The sequence below is a fragment of the Scomber japonicus genome, chromosome 6 (genome assembly GCF_027409825.1).
Source record: "Scomber japonicus isolate fScoJap1 chromosome 6, fScoJap1.pri, whole genome shotgun sequence".
NCBI classification, from domain to species: Eukaryota; Metazoa; Chordata; class Actinopteri; order Scombriformes; family Scombridae; genus Scomber; species Scomber japonicus.
Genome location: NC_070583.1, coordinates 18,782,553 through 18,801,264, shown reverse-complemented (window position 1 = coordinate 18,801,264; position 18,712 = coordinate 18,782,553). Strand labels below are relative to the sequence as shown.

The 18,712-nt window shown below is 39.8% G+C and overlaps 2 protein-coding genes across 2 annotated transcripts; one reads left to right on the top strand and one right to left on the bottom strand.

The window, feature by feature from the left end:
- Positions 1–819: 819 nt before the first annotated feature.
- On the top strand, positions 820–13,461 carry dhx34 (DEAH (Asp-Glu-Ala-His) box polypeptide 34). Its single transcript, XM_053320913.1, has 16 exons — positions 820–1,651; positions 2,752–3,063; positions 4,659–4,913; positions 5,018–5,120; positions 5,323–5,540; positions 5,638–5,812; positions 6,303–6,496; positions 6,687–6,788; positions 6,874–7,137; positions 7,942–8,115; positions 8,225–8,330; positions 9,538–9,644; positions 10,841–11,107; positions 11,710–11,901; positions 13,033–13,177; positions 13,289–13,461. The coding sequence occupies exons 1-16, from the start codon at positions 962–964 to the stop codon at positions 13,432–13,434; spliced, it is 3,450 nt and encodes a 1,149-aa protein (XP_053176888.1). The 5' UTR covers positions 820–961; the 3' UTR covers positions 13,435–13,461.
- A 3,591-nt stretch (positions 13,462–17,052) lies between these two features.
- Positions 17,053–18,633, bottom strand: LOC128360638 (sprouty-related, EVH1 domain-containing protein 3-like). The gene is given in 2 exon segments (XM_053321107.1): positions 17,053–18,051; positions 18,451–18,633. Coding segments are annotated over 2 exon segments (1,182 nt in total).
- Between the last annotated feature and the right edge of the window lie 79 nt (positions 18,634–18,712).

Sequence of the window (18,712 nt, the reverse complement as noted above, 5' to 3'; positions counted from 1 at the left end):
ATTTGTGACCTTAGAAATTAAAGTTAAATGTAAAATTAAAATGTTACACCTAAATATATCTTCTATCTAAATAAATCTAAATCTAAATGTTTAATCTAAATGCTAAATCTGAATCTAAATGTTAAATCTAAAACTAAATATTAGCACTATTAAAGCTACCCTTACCTTTGTTACATTTCTACACATTTTTTTTTAGGTTAAAATGCTATTAATAAGGTAATGGCACTCTATAATGTTAGAGAGATCCACCAGGCATAGAAACTAATCATTATTCCACTCTCATAATATTGTGTGAAAACTCTGACCAAGAGACAGTCTGTTGTGCATCCACGGCATTATAATACATCCATGATCCATGGAGATAGCCGTAAACAGACAGTAGCGACTGACACTGACCGACAAAAGCGGGCCACGGCTTCCACCTCCAGCCGCTCCCACAGCGAAAAACAAAACTAGGCAAATAAGGTGCGCATTTCGCGGAGGGGAAGGGAGTGCGGGGTGGGACATAGGAGGGAGGAAGAGTTGTTGCTGTTCAAGTTTTGTTTTTGTAAGAAAGGTGTAACTGAAGTAATATCCAAAATACGGATATTGCACAGACATGTATAAAAATCATACTAATACTATTACTAACAACAATAATAATAATCATTTTAAAACTGCGGAACAAATAAAAATATTGTTTCTCGTAGGAATATTTGTAAGAACGGACCGGAAACGTTCCCACCGTGTTATTGTTCCGCTGTTTTTCGAAACAGGCAAAGTACAGGATTTGTTTCCATTCATCAGTTCTTCTTCTCTTTCAGATTTGATCAAATATTCTGGAATAATGTGAGCTATAGTGGTTTATTAAAACTAATATCAGGATGTGTGTAACGTTACAGACTGATTCATGACCTTAAACTTCATGTATTTATTGTTGATATGAGTGGGTCCATTTAAAGCCTGCTAACGGAGCCTAATCATGAGCTCGGGTCGGGGCAGAGACCGGACTTGGGACTGGGACAGCCCGCAGTGCCGAGCCCAGCTGGACGAGGTCTTCTTCCGCAGACATGACTACATCCAGGCTGGCAGTTCGGACCATAAAGAGTTCTGGTCTTTCTTTGACCGCTTCCAGAGGTTCAAGACAAAGAGGGACATGTCTGGATCTGGATCCCACCAAAAAGAAGCCAGAGAAGAAGAAGGAAGAGACAAGAGGAAGTCTGGAAAGGTGGATCTTGATCTCCCTAAACACTACGATGCTCGGTACCGGATCAATGTGTCTGTGTGTACCAGGGACATCGAGGAGCGCATGGGGAGATCAGGGAAGGGCTCCTCTGGCCCAGGTCCCCAGGAGACCTCAGATTGCCGCCTGGCTCTGCTGCATTTTCTGGACTTCAGTCAGAAGCAGAGTTTCGGTAAACTGGCCAAACTGAGACGAGAGCAGAAGAGCCTACCCATCTACCAGTACCGCAGCAAGATTGTGGATCTGGTGCGGCGCCATCCTGTGGTGGTCGTGGCAGGGGACACAGGCTGCGGGAAGTCCACCCAGGTCCCCCAGTATCTGCTCTCTGCTGGGTTTCAAAACATTGCCTGTACGCAGCCTCGACGCATCGCCTGTATATCCCTAGCAAAGAGGGTCAGCTTTGAGAGTCTCAATCAGTACGGATCAAAGGTTTGAAGACATGATTCATAATAATGACCTGACTGCTTTTACACTGCAGACCTCACAGACAGGCTGTCTGTGAGGTCTGCAGTGTAAAAGCAGTACATCATTTAATTACAAAATAAATATAACATAATAATGTAACTAAATTATAGTTACTTGTGCAAATGTTGATGATTACAAAGCAACAAACATCTTCAGTCAGACCTTTAAGATTTTGCTCAGCAGGGTTTTAAAAACATATTTAACATGTTACTAAATACATATATTGCTGTTTTTTATTATATGAAAACAATATTTTTGTATTTTGTAAATTAACCATGACATGGGCATATTTAGAGCACACATGGCCTTAAATTGTGTCACAGTATCAATTAAGCCCATGCCAGACTTTTGACTTTTTTCATCAAATATCTTTATTTTATATTCTAAAATCTACATGAACTAATGAATAGAGAAAAGAAATGATCTCCCTTATAAATCATGTCAGTATCCATGAAAAACAGAACTTTGATTTTGGTGATTAATGGGTACACTTACCGTACCCAGGTGAAAACATTCATCAGAAAATTACAAAAGTAATCAAATGTAATAAGTTACATTACTTTGATGAAGTAATTGAAATAGTTACATTACTTATTACAGTTTAAATAAGGTAACTAGTAATCTGTAACTTATTACATTTTCAGAGTAACATTTTTACTGACTGGTGAAGAGGCTCAAAAGTTTTATCTTGGATTCATCTTAAAGTCTTGGAAAGGCAAAAAGTTATAAAAAATAATAAATAAATGTTTTTCAGTCAGTAAATATTTGGTCACCACAGCATCACAAATACAAATATTTTCTTACTGTGGTTTGATTGTCATTGTAAAGTAAGTAACACATTGTCTGAACTCCAGTAGTATATGGAATGTTTTTGCCATCCTTTTGACCGTTTTATAAATGTATTCTATTTGGATTAAATTAATCAGGGAACCAAAGAAATAAAATAAGTGCTCAAGTATATACTTTTCAATTTTTTGCATCATTGATCTGTGTGTAAATGCACAAAGTACACATTTGAAGAAAAAAACACATAAAAGCTGTAAAGATGCTGTTATGTTTTGCAGGTAGGGTACCAGATCCGCTTTGAGACCACCCGGACCACAGCCACCAAACTGCTGTTTCTGACTGAGGGGCTGCTGCTGCGGCAGATTCAGCAGGACACAACGCTGGCTCAGTACAACGTGCTGATCGTGGATGAGGTCCATGAGAGGCACCTCCACTGTGACTTCCTTCTCGGTGTCCTGCGCTCTCTGCTGGCCAGCCGTCCAGACCTGCGTCTCATCCTCATGTCTGCCACCATCAACATCAAACTCTTCTCTGATTATTTCAACAGTGCCCCTGTGCTGCAGGTACCAGGCAGGCTGTTTCCTATACAGGTAAGCAGAGGACACACAGTAATTAGCAGAAAGTCAAAGCTCCAGCAACACTTTTTTTTTGTTCGGCATCGACACCTTTATTCAGAAGTTGACAGACAGGGAACATGGAAGAGAGAGGGGGGTGTGACATGCAGCAAAGGACCTCTGAATAGAAGAAGTTTATATCTTTATGAATAGACCAATGTGTTTTGACTTGTGGCCTTCTAAAACACCTCATAAAAAATACGTCTTATGATGACCCTGATAAACTTACTACAAGTGTGGCTGGAGGTTTGACTTTTCTCAGACTTTAGACTCTCCTTGCACCCTGGAAGTAGCTTAAGTTATGCCAGAAATCTTCACCCTGTTTCAGCACATAGTAATCAGACATGTAAAGATGCAGCACACTAACTTGAATAAAGGTCAATGACGGTTTTTTTGTGTCCATGTGGTTTAGTCAAATTTAAAAGGCTTAAAATATGAAAATAAACTTATGAATAACTTGCACACATTCTTTTTTTGTGGAACCAGGATACAATTTCTGCTTTTAATCCGTTTTGAGAGAATATATTAGAGGATTATGGCAAAAACGTCTAAGTGGTGTAACCATAAAAACTTTGTACCAAATAATTAAACTTGCTTAAAAACACTAAATTCTCAATAAAACATCATATCAACTAGTTTGGCATGAGCTTACATTATAACCTTTTTTATATTAAATAAAGGTAATGGAATACAATTGTTCTAATTTTGTTTTAATTAAGTAATTATCAGTACTAGAGTATAACATAAGAGAGCAAAAACTGAAATGAACTGAAATAAAACCAAAAATAAAACTTCACTAAAATTTAGTTGCAAGCTTGAAAACAGCTGCTTTTGTTCCTCAGGGTGGAGACTTAATTTTGGCACAGATATAACAGACATGAATTGACATCCTATTGGAAATAATCTACTTATAAAAATAAGAATATTTTCAGTAATGGCCATTGAAGGTCTTCTGTTCTCAATAAACAAGATTATACCACGTTTACCTTAGCCTATCTGATTCATACTTATACATAGTAAATATGTGTTTGGGGTACATACTTACTGTGACCTTCATATACAAATATACATTCTTCTCACTGCTTTAATCTGTGAGCGTGTGTCTTTTGGCAAGTAAACATGCTGCATTGTTCTAGTATTTCTGAATTGCTCATCTTGCCAACCCTTATTTGTCACTGATCCATATACAATTGTCAACACTGCTGCCTTTAGTCAACCCAGATGACGCAACAAGTGTGGTTCCAAACTTCCACATGGGGGGAGAAAAGTACATTTTAATTTGTTTCTAGAACTTCAGTGATCATTTATCTAATTTGATAGTAATGTACCTTGTAATTGCAGTATTCTTGTGAATAAATAAATGACAGGATGGGGAACAAAAACCTATAACTTTCAAAAATGCAAGTTGATGAAAATCTTCAACATGTTAGAAGAATATGTTTTTGGTTGTCTGTTGGTTGGTCTGCACTCAAAAACTTCTAATTTGCAGCTTGCAATACAGATTTGAACCATTCAATTGCTTTGACATATTTCTTTAAATGTGTTGTTGTTGACCTGTTTCCTGTGCTAAGGTGATATATCAGCCCATTCCTTCAGAGGAGCAGCCCTCACGTTCAGAGAAGCTGGATCCCAGACCATACCTGCGCATCCTGCAGGGCATCGACCAGCGTTACCCTCCAGAGGAGCGCGGGGACCTGCTATTGTTTCTCAGCGGCGTGGCGGAAATCTCCACCATCCAAGAGGCCTGTCAGATTTATGCAACACACACGCATCGGTGGATAGTCTTACCACTGCACAGCACCCTCTCAGTGGCCCAGCAGGATAAGGCACAAGCTTCTTTGTTTGCATCAGAATGAGTATATAACATCTGTATCGGATGTACTGGTTTGGTTTATCAGTCCTAACTTTTTGTCATTGTGTCATTCCTCAGGTGTTTGACATCTCTCCTCCTGGAGTAAGAAAGTGCATCATCTCTACAAATATTGCTGAGACCTCTGTTACTATAGACGGAGTGCGCTTTGTTGTTGATTCAGGTGTGGAACAGCAAACACATTCATATCTTTGGATTAACCTTTTACAGTAATCTTAATAGAATAGAATAGTCTTCATTGTCATTATATGATGTGTAAAGACATTTCCAAAGGCAATTAATAGCAGATAAAAGAATAAATAGCAGCTGTGCACTGGCAGAATGGTGGAACAACAACCTTATGAATGAGTTATGTTGTTTTATAGGTAAAGTAAAGGAAATGAGTTTTGATCCGAAGGCAAAGATGCAACGTCTGCAGGAGTTCTGGATTAGCCGAGCCAGCTCCGAGCAGAGGAAAGGTCGAGCCGGTCGTACAGGCCCAGGAGTTTGTTACCGCCTCTATGCTGAGTCTGACTACGATGCCTTCGCACCTTATCCTGTACCTGAAATCCACCGGGTGGCTCTGGATTCCCTCATTCTTCAAGTAATTATATCCTGTAAATGGCAGGATAGGATAGTAAATCTTGTTCAACCTCTTTTAGATAAACTCCAGCTTGATTTACACCATTTTCTTCCTGCAGATGAAGAGCATGCATCTTGGAGATCCACTTTCTTTTGTCTTCATTGATCCACCTCCAGCTGCTAGTATCCAGGCTGCAGTTACTTATCTAAAGGAGCAGGGAGCTCTAGACAGTCGTGGTGAACTGACATCTATCGGGAGTTTGCTGGCACAACTGCCTGTAGACGTAGTCATAGGTAAGATCCCTCAACCAAAAACCACGCTGTATTTTACTTTTATATAAATATATTTAGGTTTAATTTTTTTCTTAATGAAGTTACCAAAAGAACACAAAGAAATTATATTCAGAATTGAATCAATTGCATAAAATGTGAATTCAAATAGCAGAATTTCAAGCTTAGTCTTGTGTTATGATAAAAGAGTTCACTAATAATTTGGTGATAACATAGTGGTGTTTAAAAGGGCATCAGAGGCATGCCACAGTACCTTACAGGTTCAGACGTGCTGCATAACTGCACAGCTGCTGATTGATTTTGGCAGCAGGCCTTTGTGGCATATTCTTCACCATCCCTCTGCCTTCATTTCCTGCCTCTCAACTATCAGCTAACCCTAACCCTAGCCCTAACCCTAACCACCCCCCCCCCCCCAAAAAAAAAGTGCGACACCCACAGCAGCAACGTTTACGAACAGTTAGGTTTAAGTAAGTGTGTGTTTGTGTTCATTCAGGGAAGATGCTGGTGCTGGGCTCTTTGTTTAACCTGGTGGAGCCGGTGTTGACGGTGGCAGCGGCTTTTAGTGTTCAGTCACCTTTCCTGCGCAGCTCACAGCAAAATCCAGACTGTGCAACCGCCTGCCAGCCCCTGCACAGCAACCAGGGAGACCCTTTCACTCTGCTCAACACCTTCAATGCCTGGGTGGAGGTCAGTATGGGGAATGTATTTGATTGTGGCCATTTAACCAGAGATGTGAAGGTTGCTTTGGAAATAATGATGATAATAATAATAATAATAATAGGTGTGATTTGACATTCCTATTTACAAATAAGTGTAACTGCTACATTAAAATATGGGTTTCATTGTATATGAAAGTGTTGCTTTTTTACCTCAACAGGTGAAAGGAGAGAGAGGTGGTGGCTCAAGGAAGTGGTGTCGGAGGAGAGGTTTGGAGGAACAGCGACTTTATGAGATGGTCAACCTACGCAGACAGTTCAGGGTAAGCTACCGAGACCTACAACCTCTGATAAGCTTTATTACCATGAGCACTGTTTCCTGATGCATACTTCCTGTCTGGTGAACAGGACCTGTTGAAGAGCCATGGCCTGTTGGAGACAGTGTACAGTGCTCCCTCTGGTGATGACCGTAAGCAGCGCAGGGACAGGCTGACGGAGAGGAGGAAGCTGCATCAGCTGAAGAGAGAACATGAGCAGCTGGAGGGCAGCAGGCGTAAAGTCCTCAAGCTGGAAGACGGCCAGGATGGAGAGTTGTCCTCGGGATCAGACACAGAGGAAGCAGGCAAAGGCAGGAAGGACAAGGCGGGATCAGGACAGAACATGGACATACAGGTGAAAGCAGAGGACAGCATAACATGGAAAATAACAAAGCAGCCCTACACCACACCAGCAGCATTTAACACTTACAAATAAATGAACATGTTTAAACCATGTTTAAATACTGCATGTACACATTTTTGGAAACTTGAAACCCTGTCCACTCAGGTTTTTTGCTATTTTGTAGTACAATTATGATTCACCAAGCAGATTTAGATAACATGTAATTGATTTAATATGGAAGCGTATCTGCAACTTCATTCAAATGGCAATGCCTTTTTCAAAATGACAATTCAATCTTCAATTTTGTAATGCAATTTGAAAATGCATTTGGCAATTCACAATTCAATATGCAAAGTGATAATGCAATCTTCAATACAGTTTTAATTATCTCAATGAAAACTAGGAATTTAAATTAAATGATGTGAATTCCATTTTCAACATGGTATTCTTGCACCTTTATTCAAATGGCAATGCATTTTGCAAATTGTCAATTCAATCTTCTAGGTCCATGCACAAAGTATAATTAATCTGCATTGTTCACGTTGTATAATGAAAAATGTGTTGTTTCAGTTCATAGAGACAAGTGCTGCTTTTTGAATCACATTTGTACCCAGTTTTACCAGCTAACTGCAGCAATTTACCAAAAGAAATTGGGAAGTTTTGTGGATTTTAGCAACATTAAACTGCTCAAATTGACATCAGGACGGTTAACGGAACATTATCTTTACATAAAAGAAGAAAGGGCAGCACATATTGTAATAAGTCTTGATTGTGTCCTTGAGTACGTGTGAGTAACTGTGTAACTGTCTGTAACAGGAGGTGAAGTTCAAGTTGCGTCACAACGTGTCAGAGCTGCAGGAGGCGGTCAGCATCAGTCAGGACCTGCCCTCCCGCCAGCAGGCTCTGCTCAAGCTGCTGCTTTGCCGAGGTCTCTACCCTCAGCTGGCTCTGCCGGACGAACACAACTCCAACCGCAAGGACTCCGAGCAGGTCAGGATAGAAGTTTTAATTATACAATACAGTGTAATACTTCATATCAGTAAAGCATTTGTTTAAATAGTGATGCATTATTTTCAATAATTTTCAACTTTTTTTTTAGGTGTTTCACACAAGGAATAAGCAGGGAGTGGTGATCCACCCGACCAGTGTGTTTGCCAATGACCCAGAGGTGTTACATGTGCCTGAAGATGAGACCAGAGAGATGGGTAAACCTCTGAAATGTCGTTAAAAGTATCAGATGTTGAATTTTAAAATATCATTTAAGAAGGAACTACTTGTTTAAAAATGAAACACAAGACTGACAAGTTTTCCTCCAGCAGTGTGGTTGATTGACTGATTTATTTGAAAGTTAAAGCTCTGATGTGGAAGCCAAAACTTTAAAAAGGTAAAATAGTCAAGATAACCATTAAAGAAAACAACAACCAGGCTTATTTCCAATTTCAGTCAAGGCACAGCAATAACAACCAACTAAGCATGACAGTGATACACTCATGGTTGGTTTACATTTACTTTATACTAGAAAACACTTTCAAAATACACTGAGAGATAAATGTGGGTCATTTTTTAATAAAATCTGTCATTAGAAGACATTTAAGTCAAGTCAAGCTTTATTTATGAAGCACATTTAAAAACAACCTCAGTTGAACTAAGTGCTGCACAGTTATCAAAATACAATATAATCACACACAAATATAATAATAAATAAAAAATGTAGCCTCACTAACAGGTGAAACATTCTAAATCATTTTGAAGCAAAGCACTACCTTTACTGTTTTCCACTCAACAATCTGCTCTAAAGATGTAAAGAGGCATACCAAAATGTGATTTCAGTCATTTGTGATATCTTTGTGATAATCTGTTTAGTTAACTATATTGCTCCTTTTAACAACAACATTAGCATTTTTAAGAAGTATACAAACATTTATTTAATGGCTTATAGGACTGAAATGTGGTTATAAGCATAAGGCCTATATAAGGACATTTTAAGGGTTTATGAAGGTATTCGTTAACAACTGTATCTCTTCCTTTGAGCACCCGTATATGGAAACTGATATATAAACAGATCATTAATGACAACATACAATGACACAATTACAATAATATAAAATGTGTTTTCGTAGGAGAAGTTCTTATTGTTTACATACTGTCCATTAATAAACACTGAAAATGTCCTTATATCTGCATTATAGTGTGTTTTAAACAATTTACTAAATGTTTCTATACTGCTTATAAATAGTGAATAGAGGGATTTAAAGTAAAATGTACTCTAAAATGCTCTGTGGAACATCTAATTCTCATCCTCCAGGTCTTGTTTATATTTCTTGTGTCTTTTGCTTTCACTGCCGTATTGTGCGTGTCTCTCATCGTACCTCATCTGCCTCTCCCTCTTTGTCTCTCGTTTCCTGCCTGCAGGGCCTGATAGAAGGGACAGCAGCAGACACCAGGTGCTAGCCTTTGTCACTCTGCTGGAGACCAACAAGCCGTATTTGTCCAACTGTGTGCGGGTTCCAGCGCTGCAAGTTAGTACTTGATGTGGGATAGTCCCTGTTCCCACCACATACTGCTAAATGGTTTTTTTGGAAAGATCCCTCATGGATTAACCCAGATGATGTTCAGTATTACGTTAAACTAACCTGAAACAGTGATTATAAACCCATATAAGCCAGTTATTGTGTTGATGTCTTGATTTAATCACTTCTAATAGCAAGACAAAATTGTAAGTTGAGTCTTCCATTATCAATACACTGATACTAGTATTATTGTATCACTAGTTACACATGAGGATTATGGGGTTAACTCTTTATTCTTTATTTATATAGCATCAAATCTCTACAAAAGTTATCTCAAGGCACTTTTCACATAGAGCAGGTCTAGGTTGTAGTCTTTTATTTAACTTCAACTCTGTTTGTACTAGTTTTTTCTCAAGCAGATTTAGCACAGATTGAATTATGTTTATTTTAGAAATGTATGAAAAACAATAGGCATCTTTTTATGAAGCAGTTTAAGAATGATTTTTTTTAGGAAAGACGTTTTGCCATCTTAAGGTTATGTTACACAGATCATACAGCAGTCCCTTAGAGATTCAGATTCAGATTTAGATAACTTTATTTATCCCAGGAGGCAATTCAGTTTTACAATCTACCAGATGGCTGTTGCACAAAACCTAGATAGCGGATTAAGCCGGGATTAAGTGATGGGACTTTGTCGAGCCTCGCTTCTTCAATTATCCTGGATTTCTTAATTCTCACACACACATACACACACAAACTGACAGGTGTAGTGGCCTGTGCCAGAGAGCCACACAAAGGTGAAGCAAGTTAGGTTGAAATTCATAGCATAAATAGGTAGATAAATAAAAAACATGATATAATATATTGCACAATGTTATCTTCAATGAAGGTAAAAATACAATGTAAACAAACTATTTTAGTTAAAAAATGAATACGATTTAGAGAAACATATTTTATTTTTATGAATTATTGTAATTGTAATTCACAATGATTTTTGTATCATTTTGTTTTATTCATAGACATTTTTCATCAGAATTTACATATTAAAATATTATTAAAAATATATGATGTGTCACAAAACTACCTGTAAAATATCTTTGTTGTGTGCAACATGTTTTTCCCGTGTCATGATCTATTGCATAATTGTCAGCTTTGGTCATGTTGCAGTAATATTAATCATCTGTATGTCTCCTCGTGTTTTCAAGGCTCTGCTGCTGGTCGCAAACTCCATAGACAGTAACGCCGACTGTGCGCGTCTGGTGGTGGATGGATGGCTGGAGTTGGAGCTGAGGGAATCAGAAGGGGCCCTGAAGGTGCTGTCCACAGCTCTGACACTCAGGGCTGAGTGGGAGCACCTCCTGCAGGCCCAGCTGAAGCAGAGCCCCACAGGAGAAGCAGCAGTTCAGGGGGTGTCCCGCAAAGTCATAGAGAAGCTGAGCGAAAACTTGGTCCGCTTCCTGCTCTACACTGAGGTACTGGGGCTGTAATAACAAAAAGTAGCTTGTACAAATACAATTGATGCAAATAATAATTATGATTGAGAATTAAAAATAGTTTTGTAACACTTGTCTTAAGGTTTCCTTATCTTTTGGTTAAGATGTTTCTGAAATGCTGCTCTTTCTTTGAGTCTAGTTTAAGTTTGAACCTTTTTTGTGTACTTTTTCTGTCTGACAAAATTGAATAAAAAATTAGAAGAATAACTATAACTAGCAACCGTTTGTGCAGGTTTAGATTTGACTTATCATTACGGGGTTTTGAGAAATATGCCACTAAAAGGTAAACAAAATATAATTCAAAAACTAACAAAAAGAGAGACAACTTTACTGAAAATCGGTACAAAAGAAAATGGAGGAAACACAATTTTTAGTATAACATAAAAATAATTTGTCAGGTTTCTAATGTTGGTTATTCTAGTCATATAGGGATGGGGTTATTTTATATGTTAACAATAAAAAGCAGCATTAAAATAGAAATATAAAGTGTAAAACCTGTTGATTCTGAGGCTCATTCATCATTTTATCATCTCATTTGATGTTTTTTATTTACTTTATTGTGTGCCTCTTACCTCTCCCAGATCAGTTACAGCATGCGGAGACTCACAGCCTTCCAGACCCAGAACCTGTACATCGGCCCTCGGCCTGAGTCGGAGCTGTCTCAGACCAAAACTCCAGATCTAAACCCGCTGTTTCCAGGAATGGAGGCCAAGCCGGATCCTATTAAAGGAGGGCTGCGTGTCACCAGTTTCTTTACCTACAACTGCCTGGCGGTGAGTCTGTCTACATGAGTGAAACAGTGGAACATTTTAAAGAATATTCCTATTCTATTTATTTTGTGGTGGAAAATTGGAGTTAGGGGTCACTTCAGGTAAAGCATACCAGCATGTAAGAATGCACCCAATTTTAAACCTCCCCCCACCTGTACAATCAAATAAAACTTGCACTTACATATATTTCAAAGCAATATTTGTTTGCTCTTTTCTACACAATATAGTTATATCCCTGTTATATCCATTTAATGCATGTTGGGGGGGGGTTTTCATGTTGTTTTGGGCATTGGTTTGCCTTTATTTGAAAGTGGATGGCATAGAGGCCAACAGGAATCAGGGAGAGAGAGAGGGGATATGATATGCAGCAAAGGTCCCTCACCAGAATTGAACCAGGGATGCTGAGATTATGCGGCATCAACTGTAAAGCACTCCTTAACGCATGTTTTGTACATTTTTCCCCCCATTATTTATTGCCACATCATCCTATTTTCCTTGGCATTAGATTATTAATACAGACACCAACAAAATAGTATTTCACTCTTCGTATTAAGTGTTGAAAAGACATCATTCAGCTTAGAGCTTGGATCTCTCTGTTACCTCAACAACTGAACCTAAGTGCTCCAATAGCATCTGGGCAGCATTAAAAAAGACTATTTAAACAGTTCAGTGTTGATTTTGTTTTACTCGATAGATAAAGTTAAAATTTAATAAAAACTAAATAAATCAGAGGAATTTAATTACCAAACAAGGAAATAATTGCTTACAGTCTATCACTATGGAATTTAAACCATTCAAAACTAAAATGGTCAAGTCAAAACTAAGCATCAGCTGAAGACTTTTCTGTTTGAGACTTTTTATTAAATCCAAATTTTAGGGTAAATATCTCACACTGCACTGTAACTTTTAATGTTCCTGTTTTTATACGTCTTACTCTATTTTTGCTTAATTCTATTCACAATTTAATCTTTTTAATCATATTTAAATGTCTATTTATGATGCAATGTGTTGCTTTTTATATCCTATCTTGATGCATTTTATGTTGTATGTGCTCAATAAAAAAATTTACCTTGCCTGAAAATTGACAGAAATAGTATCTAATCCATCCGTGTGTTTCTACTGTATGATTGTCAGGACTCAAAGGATCTCTACAGTGAGTGTTTACGCACTTTCTGGACCTGTCCTAACTGTGACCTCTACATGCCTCTAACTCCACTGGAGCGCATGCAGCATGAGGCCTCCTGCAGGCCAGCAGGAGGACAGCAGCAGCTGGACAAAGGTCAGAGAAACTTCTGCTGATACTGATATTTTATTTATTTGGTGCCTGTAATCTTTTTAAAGAGAATAATAATAACTTCTGACTAATTGAGGAAGTTGTTTTTTTTTTCAGATCCAGAAGATGAAAAGGTCGCCACCTCGTCCTCTGCATCCAGTCTCACCAGAGTTTATCACTGTGACGTCTGTAATGAAGACCTGAACCTCACCTCTACAGAGATCCTCAAACACAAAAGGCAGCACATGTACTCCACCAAATAACTGACCACAACATGAAGGAGGACAACTAATCACAGCTTCTATCTGTTCAGTTTTGGTTAATGGAATAAAGTTTTTTTATAATAATATATAACATTTATTCTACCTTTTTTTGCACTTAAGAAACTTAAGGAAGGCTATTACTTATCGAATGGTCATCAGATTAGTTTTGTGTTGTTTTCTGCATAGTTCTTTAATTTAAACATATTATTATTTAAAGGTGAGTGAGAAATAACTTGGATCTTATTTATGGACTGAATGTTTTTTAGGTTGCATTAAGAAATTATTTTATAAAACAACTTACATACAGTTAAAAAAAAAGGTAGTTAGTAAATGACACATGAGAGGGAGAGAGACAGAGAGAGAGAGAGAAGAAAACACTGGAGTAAAATATAGAGTGAGGGTTTAATAATGATACAAACCCACGATATGTAACACCTCAAAGCAGCACATTGGCACAAAGTCAGAAGTAAGACAGCACGGAAGATAAAAACCTGTCTCAAAAAAATAAAGAATCAGAATAAATATCTCAATAAATAAATAAACAGGTAATATCTCATTAATTACTTTGAAACTAATAAATACGTACATTTGAAAATATGCACATTGGCAGAAATCAATAACCCAAAAAAGTAAATAGTACTTAATACAGAGTTACTTAGAAATCATAAGTTATTGATTACTCAAATCAAAAGGCACATTTATTAAGATGTAAGAATGGGGCCTGCAATTGTGATCGCATGACTGTCAGTACTGTAACACCATTTCTGAACCAGAAGTAGCAAACTGTGTGCAATGGCTTTACTGGTTCTGTTAATCTGCACCATCGAGTTAACGTGTGTATGAGTGTGTGTATGTGTGTTTGTGTGCAGGTCTACGCATTGCAGATATGTATGTGTGTGTGTGTGTGTGAGGGACAGAGGGTTAACTTAGGATCATGGAATGGCAGTCTAGTGACCGACTGTGTTTGTGTTTCCCGCCTTTGTGACAGGATGTCTTTCTTTTCTTTCTTTCTTTTTTTTAAATAACTGGAAGGCTGGCCTAGTAGTGAAGACAACTGCCCCCTAACTGGGATGTCAAGGGTTGTATTCATCAGCAGTCGTGCGTCCTGGCTCTGAACTCTACTGCTTGTTCACTCACTTTTAAGTCACTTGGGATAAATAAAAAATAAAAAAATAAATACATTTCTTGACTAAAACCTAAAATGTAAAATAAATCTGGTGAAGCTTCAGAAAAGGTTCGTTCTGCCATAATTCAAGATCTATCAGGTGATTCTCCATTTGAGCATTTTTAGATGAGTGACACTGTAATATAGCAAGTAAACAACGTTTCCCTTTTTCATTTTTAAAAGGAGAGTGCCTCGGATTCTCCTACACTGTTAAAATATCATCCATCTGGGATTATCAGTACATTTTATTAGTTATTTTTGTTGTCACTTATTTTTTTCAGAGTCCTAGCTTTTACTCAAGCTATTTAATCGACTTCTAGTTAGCTTTCTGTTCACAGACAACCAGAAACAAGCTTCTTCTATTAAGTAGTTGGTTATGTAGGTAAAGAAGCCAATAACAGTGTTAGGAAAAGCAGAGCCCAAGTTTCTGGTTGACCAAAAACAAGATTTGGACCACTTTACCCCCAAACAAAATCCTTGCGGCTGTCCATATTGGTCAAGAGGCAACTTTCAGAAGAGAAACTGGCGTCTGCTGTTTCAGTACGACTACATTTCAACTTGCATGATTGTTAAACACTGGTGCAAAATGGAGGCTGTGCAAGAGGCCCTTGTACTTTGACTCTGAGGGATTTTTACACCAAAAAAACCTGATGTTTAATGTTGATATTTTAACACTGGTAAGAAAATTTGTTGCTGCTGTGATGGAAACATATTTGAATCTAGCCCCCTTTACCAGTTAGTTATTCACTGGAAGTAGAAAAGTATGCCACCAATCGGTGAAATAGGCAAAGAAATGCAATCTATGTCACCAAAGGCATTTTTAAAATGTCTTGGGTTGAATATATCTATTATTTCACTATTTAGCATCCTCAGCACCTTTTTTGTGTGGGATTAATAACTTTGAAGGATTGTTTCTGACTCTGTTGCGGGAAAGTTTTAATAGAGTTTAAAGGCCTGGGGACATCTCCCAAAAAAACAAAAACAAATACCTTGATCCATTCATCTTTTTTTCAAGTTAAAATGTGTCTCCTTTCTTATCACAGGGTCAACAGTCTGCAGCATGGACGTTTAAACACCACTAATGTGAGCTACGTGATGCTGCTACTGCTCAAACATTAATTGTTGTATTCCTCTTTATATTTTCTAACACACTACAGTATTCACTTCGATTTCCGCTTAGCTTTTCCTAACGTGAGTGACCGGTACAAAAATACTCTTTCAATACATTGTTCATTGCACTTCTTTTTTTCTTTCTCTCTTTCTTTTTGGTGGCATCTCTCTTCCAAAGGCCTACGCACGTCTACAGATTGGTTAGCATGGGCGTCATGTGTTTTTTGTTTTAGTTTTTCTTTGGGGTTGGGACTGCATGGTCGTTGTGTACGTTAGCACCTTGACTGATTCAACAAGTACAGTGGTTGGGATGTGATGTTTTTTTTCAATGATTAATACTTTAAAAATACATGAAAAGATGAAAAATCTAAAGTGTGGGTGTTTAATGTTTGACACACATTCTTGATTTTTTTTTCTTCTTTTCTTTTCCCTTTCTTTCAGAAAACAAAAATACTGTAACCTTGTTACGGTTACAAAAGGACCATAATGAATCACATTATGACTTTTAAGTCTTTGTGGTTGTCATTGCAACTTCCCTTACTAATAATTGTCCCTTTGCATTTGATAACCTTTCTTCCACTGTGGTCTACCACTTTAACTGAAACACATCACTAGTGGTCTCAGATGCTCGTTCTTTCTCAATGACTTGCACTCATTCTCTCCAAACTTCTCTCTCTCTCCCTCCCTCTTTTTTCCCCCTTTCTTAACCAGGGCTTGAGTAACATCTGAGGTAAAGTTAGAGGTAAAGGGTGACCTCTGTTCATCTGACTGATAAACAGGCCAACATGAAACAAATAACTTCCCCCAAGATCTCATGTTTGTGAATACGTGGTAGTGTGTGCCGTTGGGGGATTCTGTCAATATGTTTTCACATTTAATAAAATATACCAATTAAAATTATAACAATCATATATATAAACATCTTTTGTTTTTTGTGTTTTTCTCTCTAAATAAAAAAAACGGACATTTGAAACAGTGTACACATCATCATTGCCTCTGCCACTCTCCTTCCTTCGCTAAAGTCTCTGACTGCTAACTCTTAGATTAGCCGACCCTCAGTAAATCCACTATGAAGGCTCCAGATGACTCCCAAAGAGCCTGGTCTGAGTGCAGCGCACCTTCTGCAGGCATGGACCAGTGAGGAAGGTCCCAGGTTGAAAAGAGAAAGAGCGGAATGCAGTGGAAGGCCATAGGGCTTTGGAGGGCCACGTTAGAGGTCTGGGTCTACTGAGAGCACTGTTGCACCTGCTTAACTCCACCTTCTGCACCCCTACAGATGCTCTCTTCTTGCAACACCCAAAGCCCCTTGGTCCAAGGAACCCCTCCCACCCCCTAGCCTGGTCTCATCGGACAGCCTTGTGCTTTCCCCCACAGCAGCCACACCTTTCCCCACACCGCAGGCAGGCGCGCAAAGGCAAGTAGCAGCACATGCAGGGCACGAAGAGCGACAGGGCCAGGAGGGCCAACCAGCGGGCACAGCAAAGGGGGTGCGGGTGGCCCCCCATCGAGTCTTCACACGAGCAAGGCTCCCAGAACTCTCCCTCAGAGTCTGACATGCAGTGGTAGAGCAGACTCTCTGCGCACCACACACAAGTCCACTGGCGCAGGCAGTGCAGGGCCGGGTCCGGAGCATCTCTGCAGCGGCCCCGCCCATTCTCCGAAACACTGAAAACCGAGCGGCAGTACACACACCGAGAGGAGCACGACGACGAGGCCTGAGGACACGGGCTGTCATCGTCGGGGGAGATTACCCCCGGGTCGCCGCTGCTGCTGGCCCCTCCTCCTCTCTTACGAGTCCGCGATCGGGGCGTGGCCAGCGAAGTGTGTATGCAGCAGGGAGAGGGTGAGCTTTTGCCTGTCTCCTGGGGTGAACCGGCACCTGAGGACACGCCTGACACAGCGTTGGGCATGGACATGCAGGTGGGCGACGATGAGGACAGACGCTGGGAAGCCTTACTGTCCAGGCTTACCGTCACGTCGCAGCCTGCCGTCCCCACTCCAGCCAGCTCCTTCTCGAAGCGAACCACGCACAGCTCCGACTTGTCCTGCAGACTCCCTCCGCTGCCGACAACCACGCCCCCGGTCAGCCCCCCTACCTTAGTCCTGGTGTCCCCCGCCTCTCGGTAGTCCCCATAACCACGGGAACCCCACAGGTCCTTGCAGGGATCTAGGCTGCGCAGATCTCCCTCCTCCAGCAGGGAAATGGTGGGAGAGAGGGGTGACAGAGGAGACGAGGCCGGGGGACCCACAGGAGGAGTAGGCGGAGCAGGAGGCGGGGGCGGGGGTGCTGGGGGATTCAACACAGCCGTCATTTGCGAGAGCTGTCCCGGCCTGGTGTGGATCTGTGGAGAGGGTATAGAGTTACAGAGTGAGTCAGGAACAGTGTGTACTGTGGCAGAAATCAAGGATATCTCAAATAAGATACACCCCTAACGACCGGGAATCTCAAATAGAGATTTCCTTCAAGGGGACGTCAAAGGGTCAGTTTGATTTTACTTTGACCTCATGCACAGTTACATAAATGTTGCTGCTGTGGGTGAGGACTCAAAGTGAACAAAAGAGTCAGTCATACATGTCTTTTTCATTGTTTTCCTCTCTAGTAATGAATTTATACCTAATTTTGCAGGGACCCCCCTAAAAACCCCATGCTGCTCCAAGATTCCCTTTCAAGGATTATTCCAGAGCTCACACACACGTAACTAGGACACACTTTGAGGTACCAATGATGGACTTGGACCTACCTGAGCAGGTGTTTGAGTGGTGACTGCATGGCTGGTTCCAAAACTAAACTCCTCCGGCCGCACGAAGCAGGTAGAGGACGACTCGCTCGTCACTATGGTGATGGGTTTGGGAAGCATCTCCTTCCTGCTGTTGGACGACGACTCGCTTCCTGTATGGGACTAGCACAGGTTGTTGTATGTCATCCCATGAGTCGAGAAGACGCTGATGACAGAACTGGAGCCATTGCGGCACCTTTATTAGAGTAATAAAAAATGCTTGGAT

Excerpts from the sequence above, each read along its gene's own strand:
- dhx34 (XM_053320913.1), top strand. The coding sequence starts at position 962 with ATGAGCTCGGGTCGGGGCAGAGACCGGACTTGGGACTGGGACAGCCCG. Across the intron at positions 5,541-5,637 it reads TGGATTCCCTCATTCTTCAA|ATGAAGAGCATGCATCTTGG; the intron begins GTAATTATATCC and ends TTCTTCCTGCAG. Across the intron at positions 11,902-13,032 it reads TTACCTACAACTGCCTGGCG|GACTCAAAGGATCTCTACAG; the intron begins GTGAGTCTGTCT and ends TATGATTGTCAG.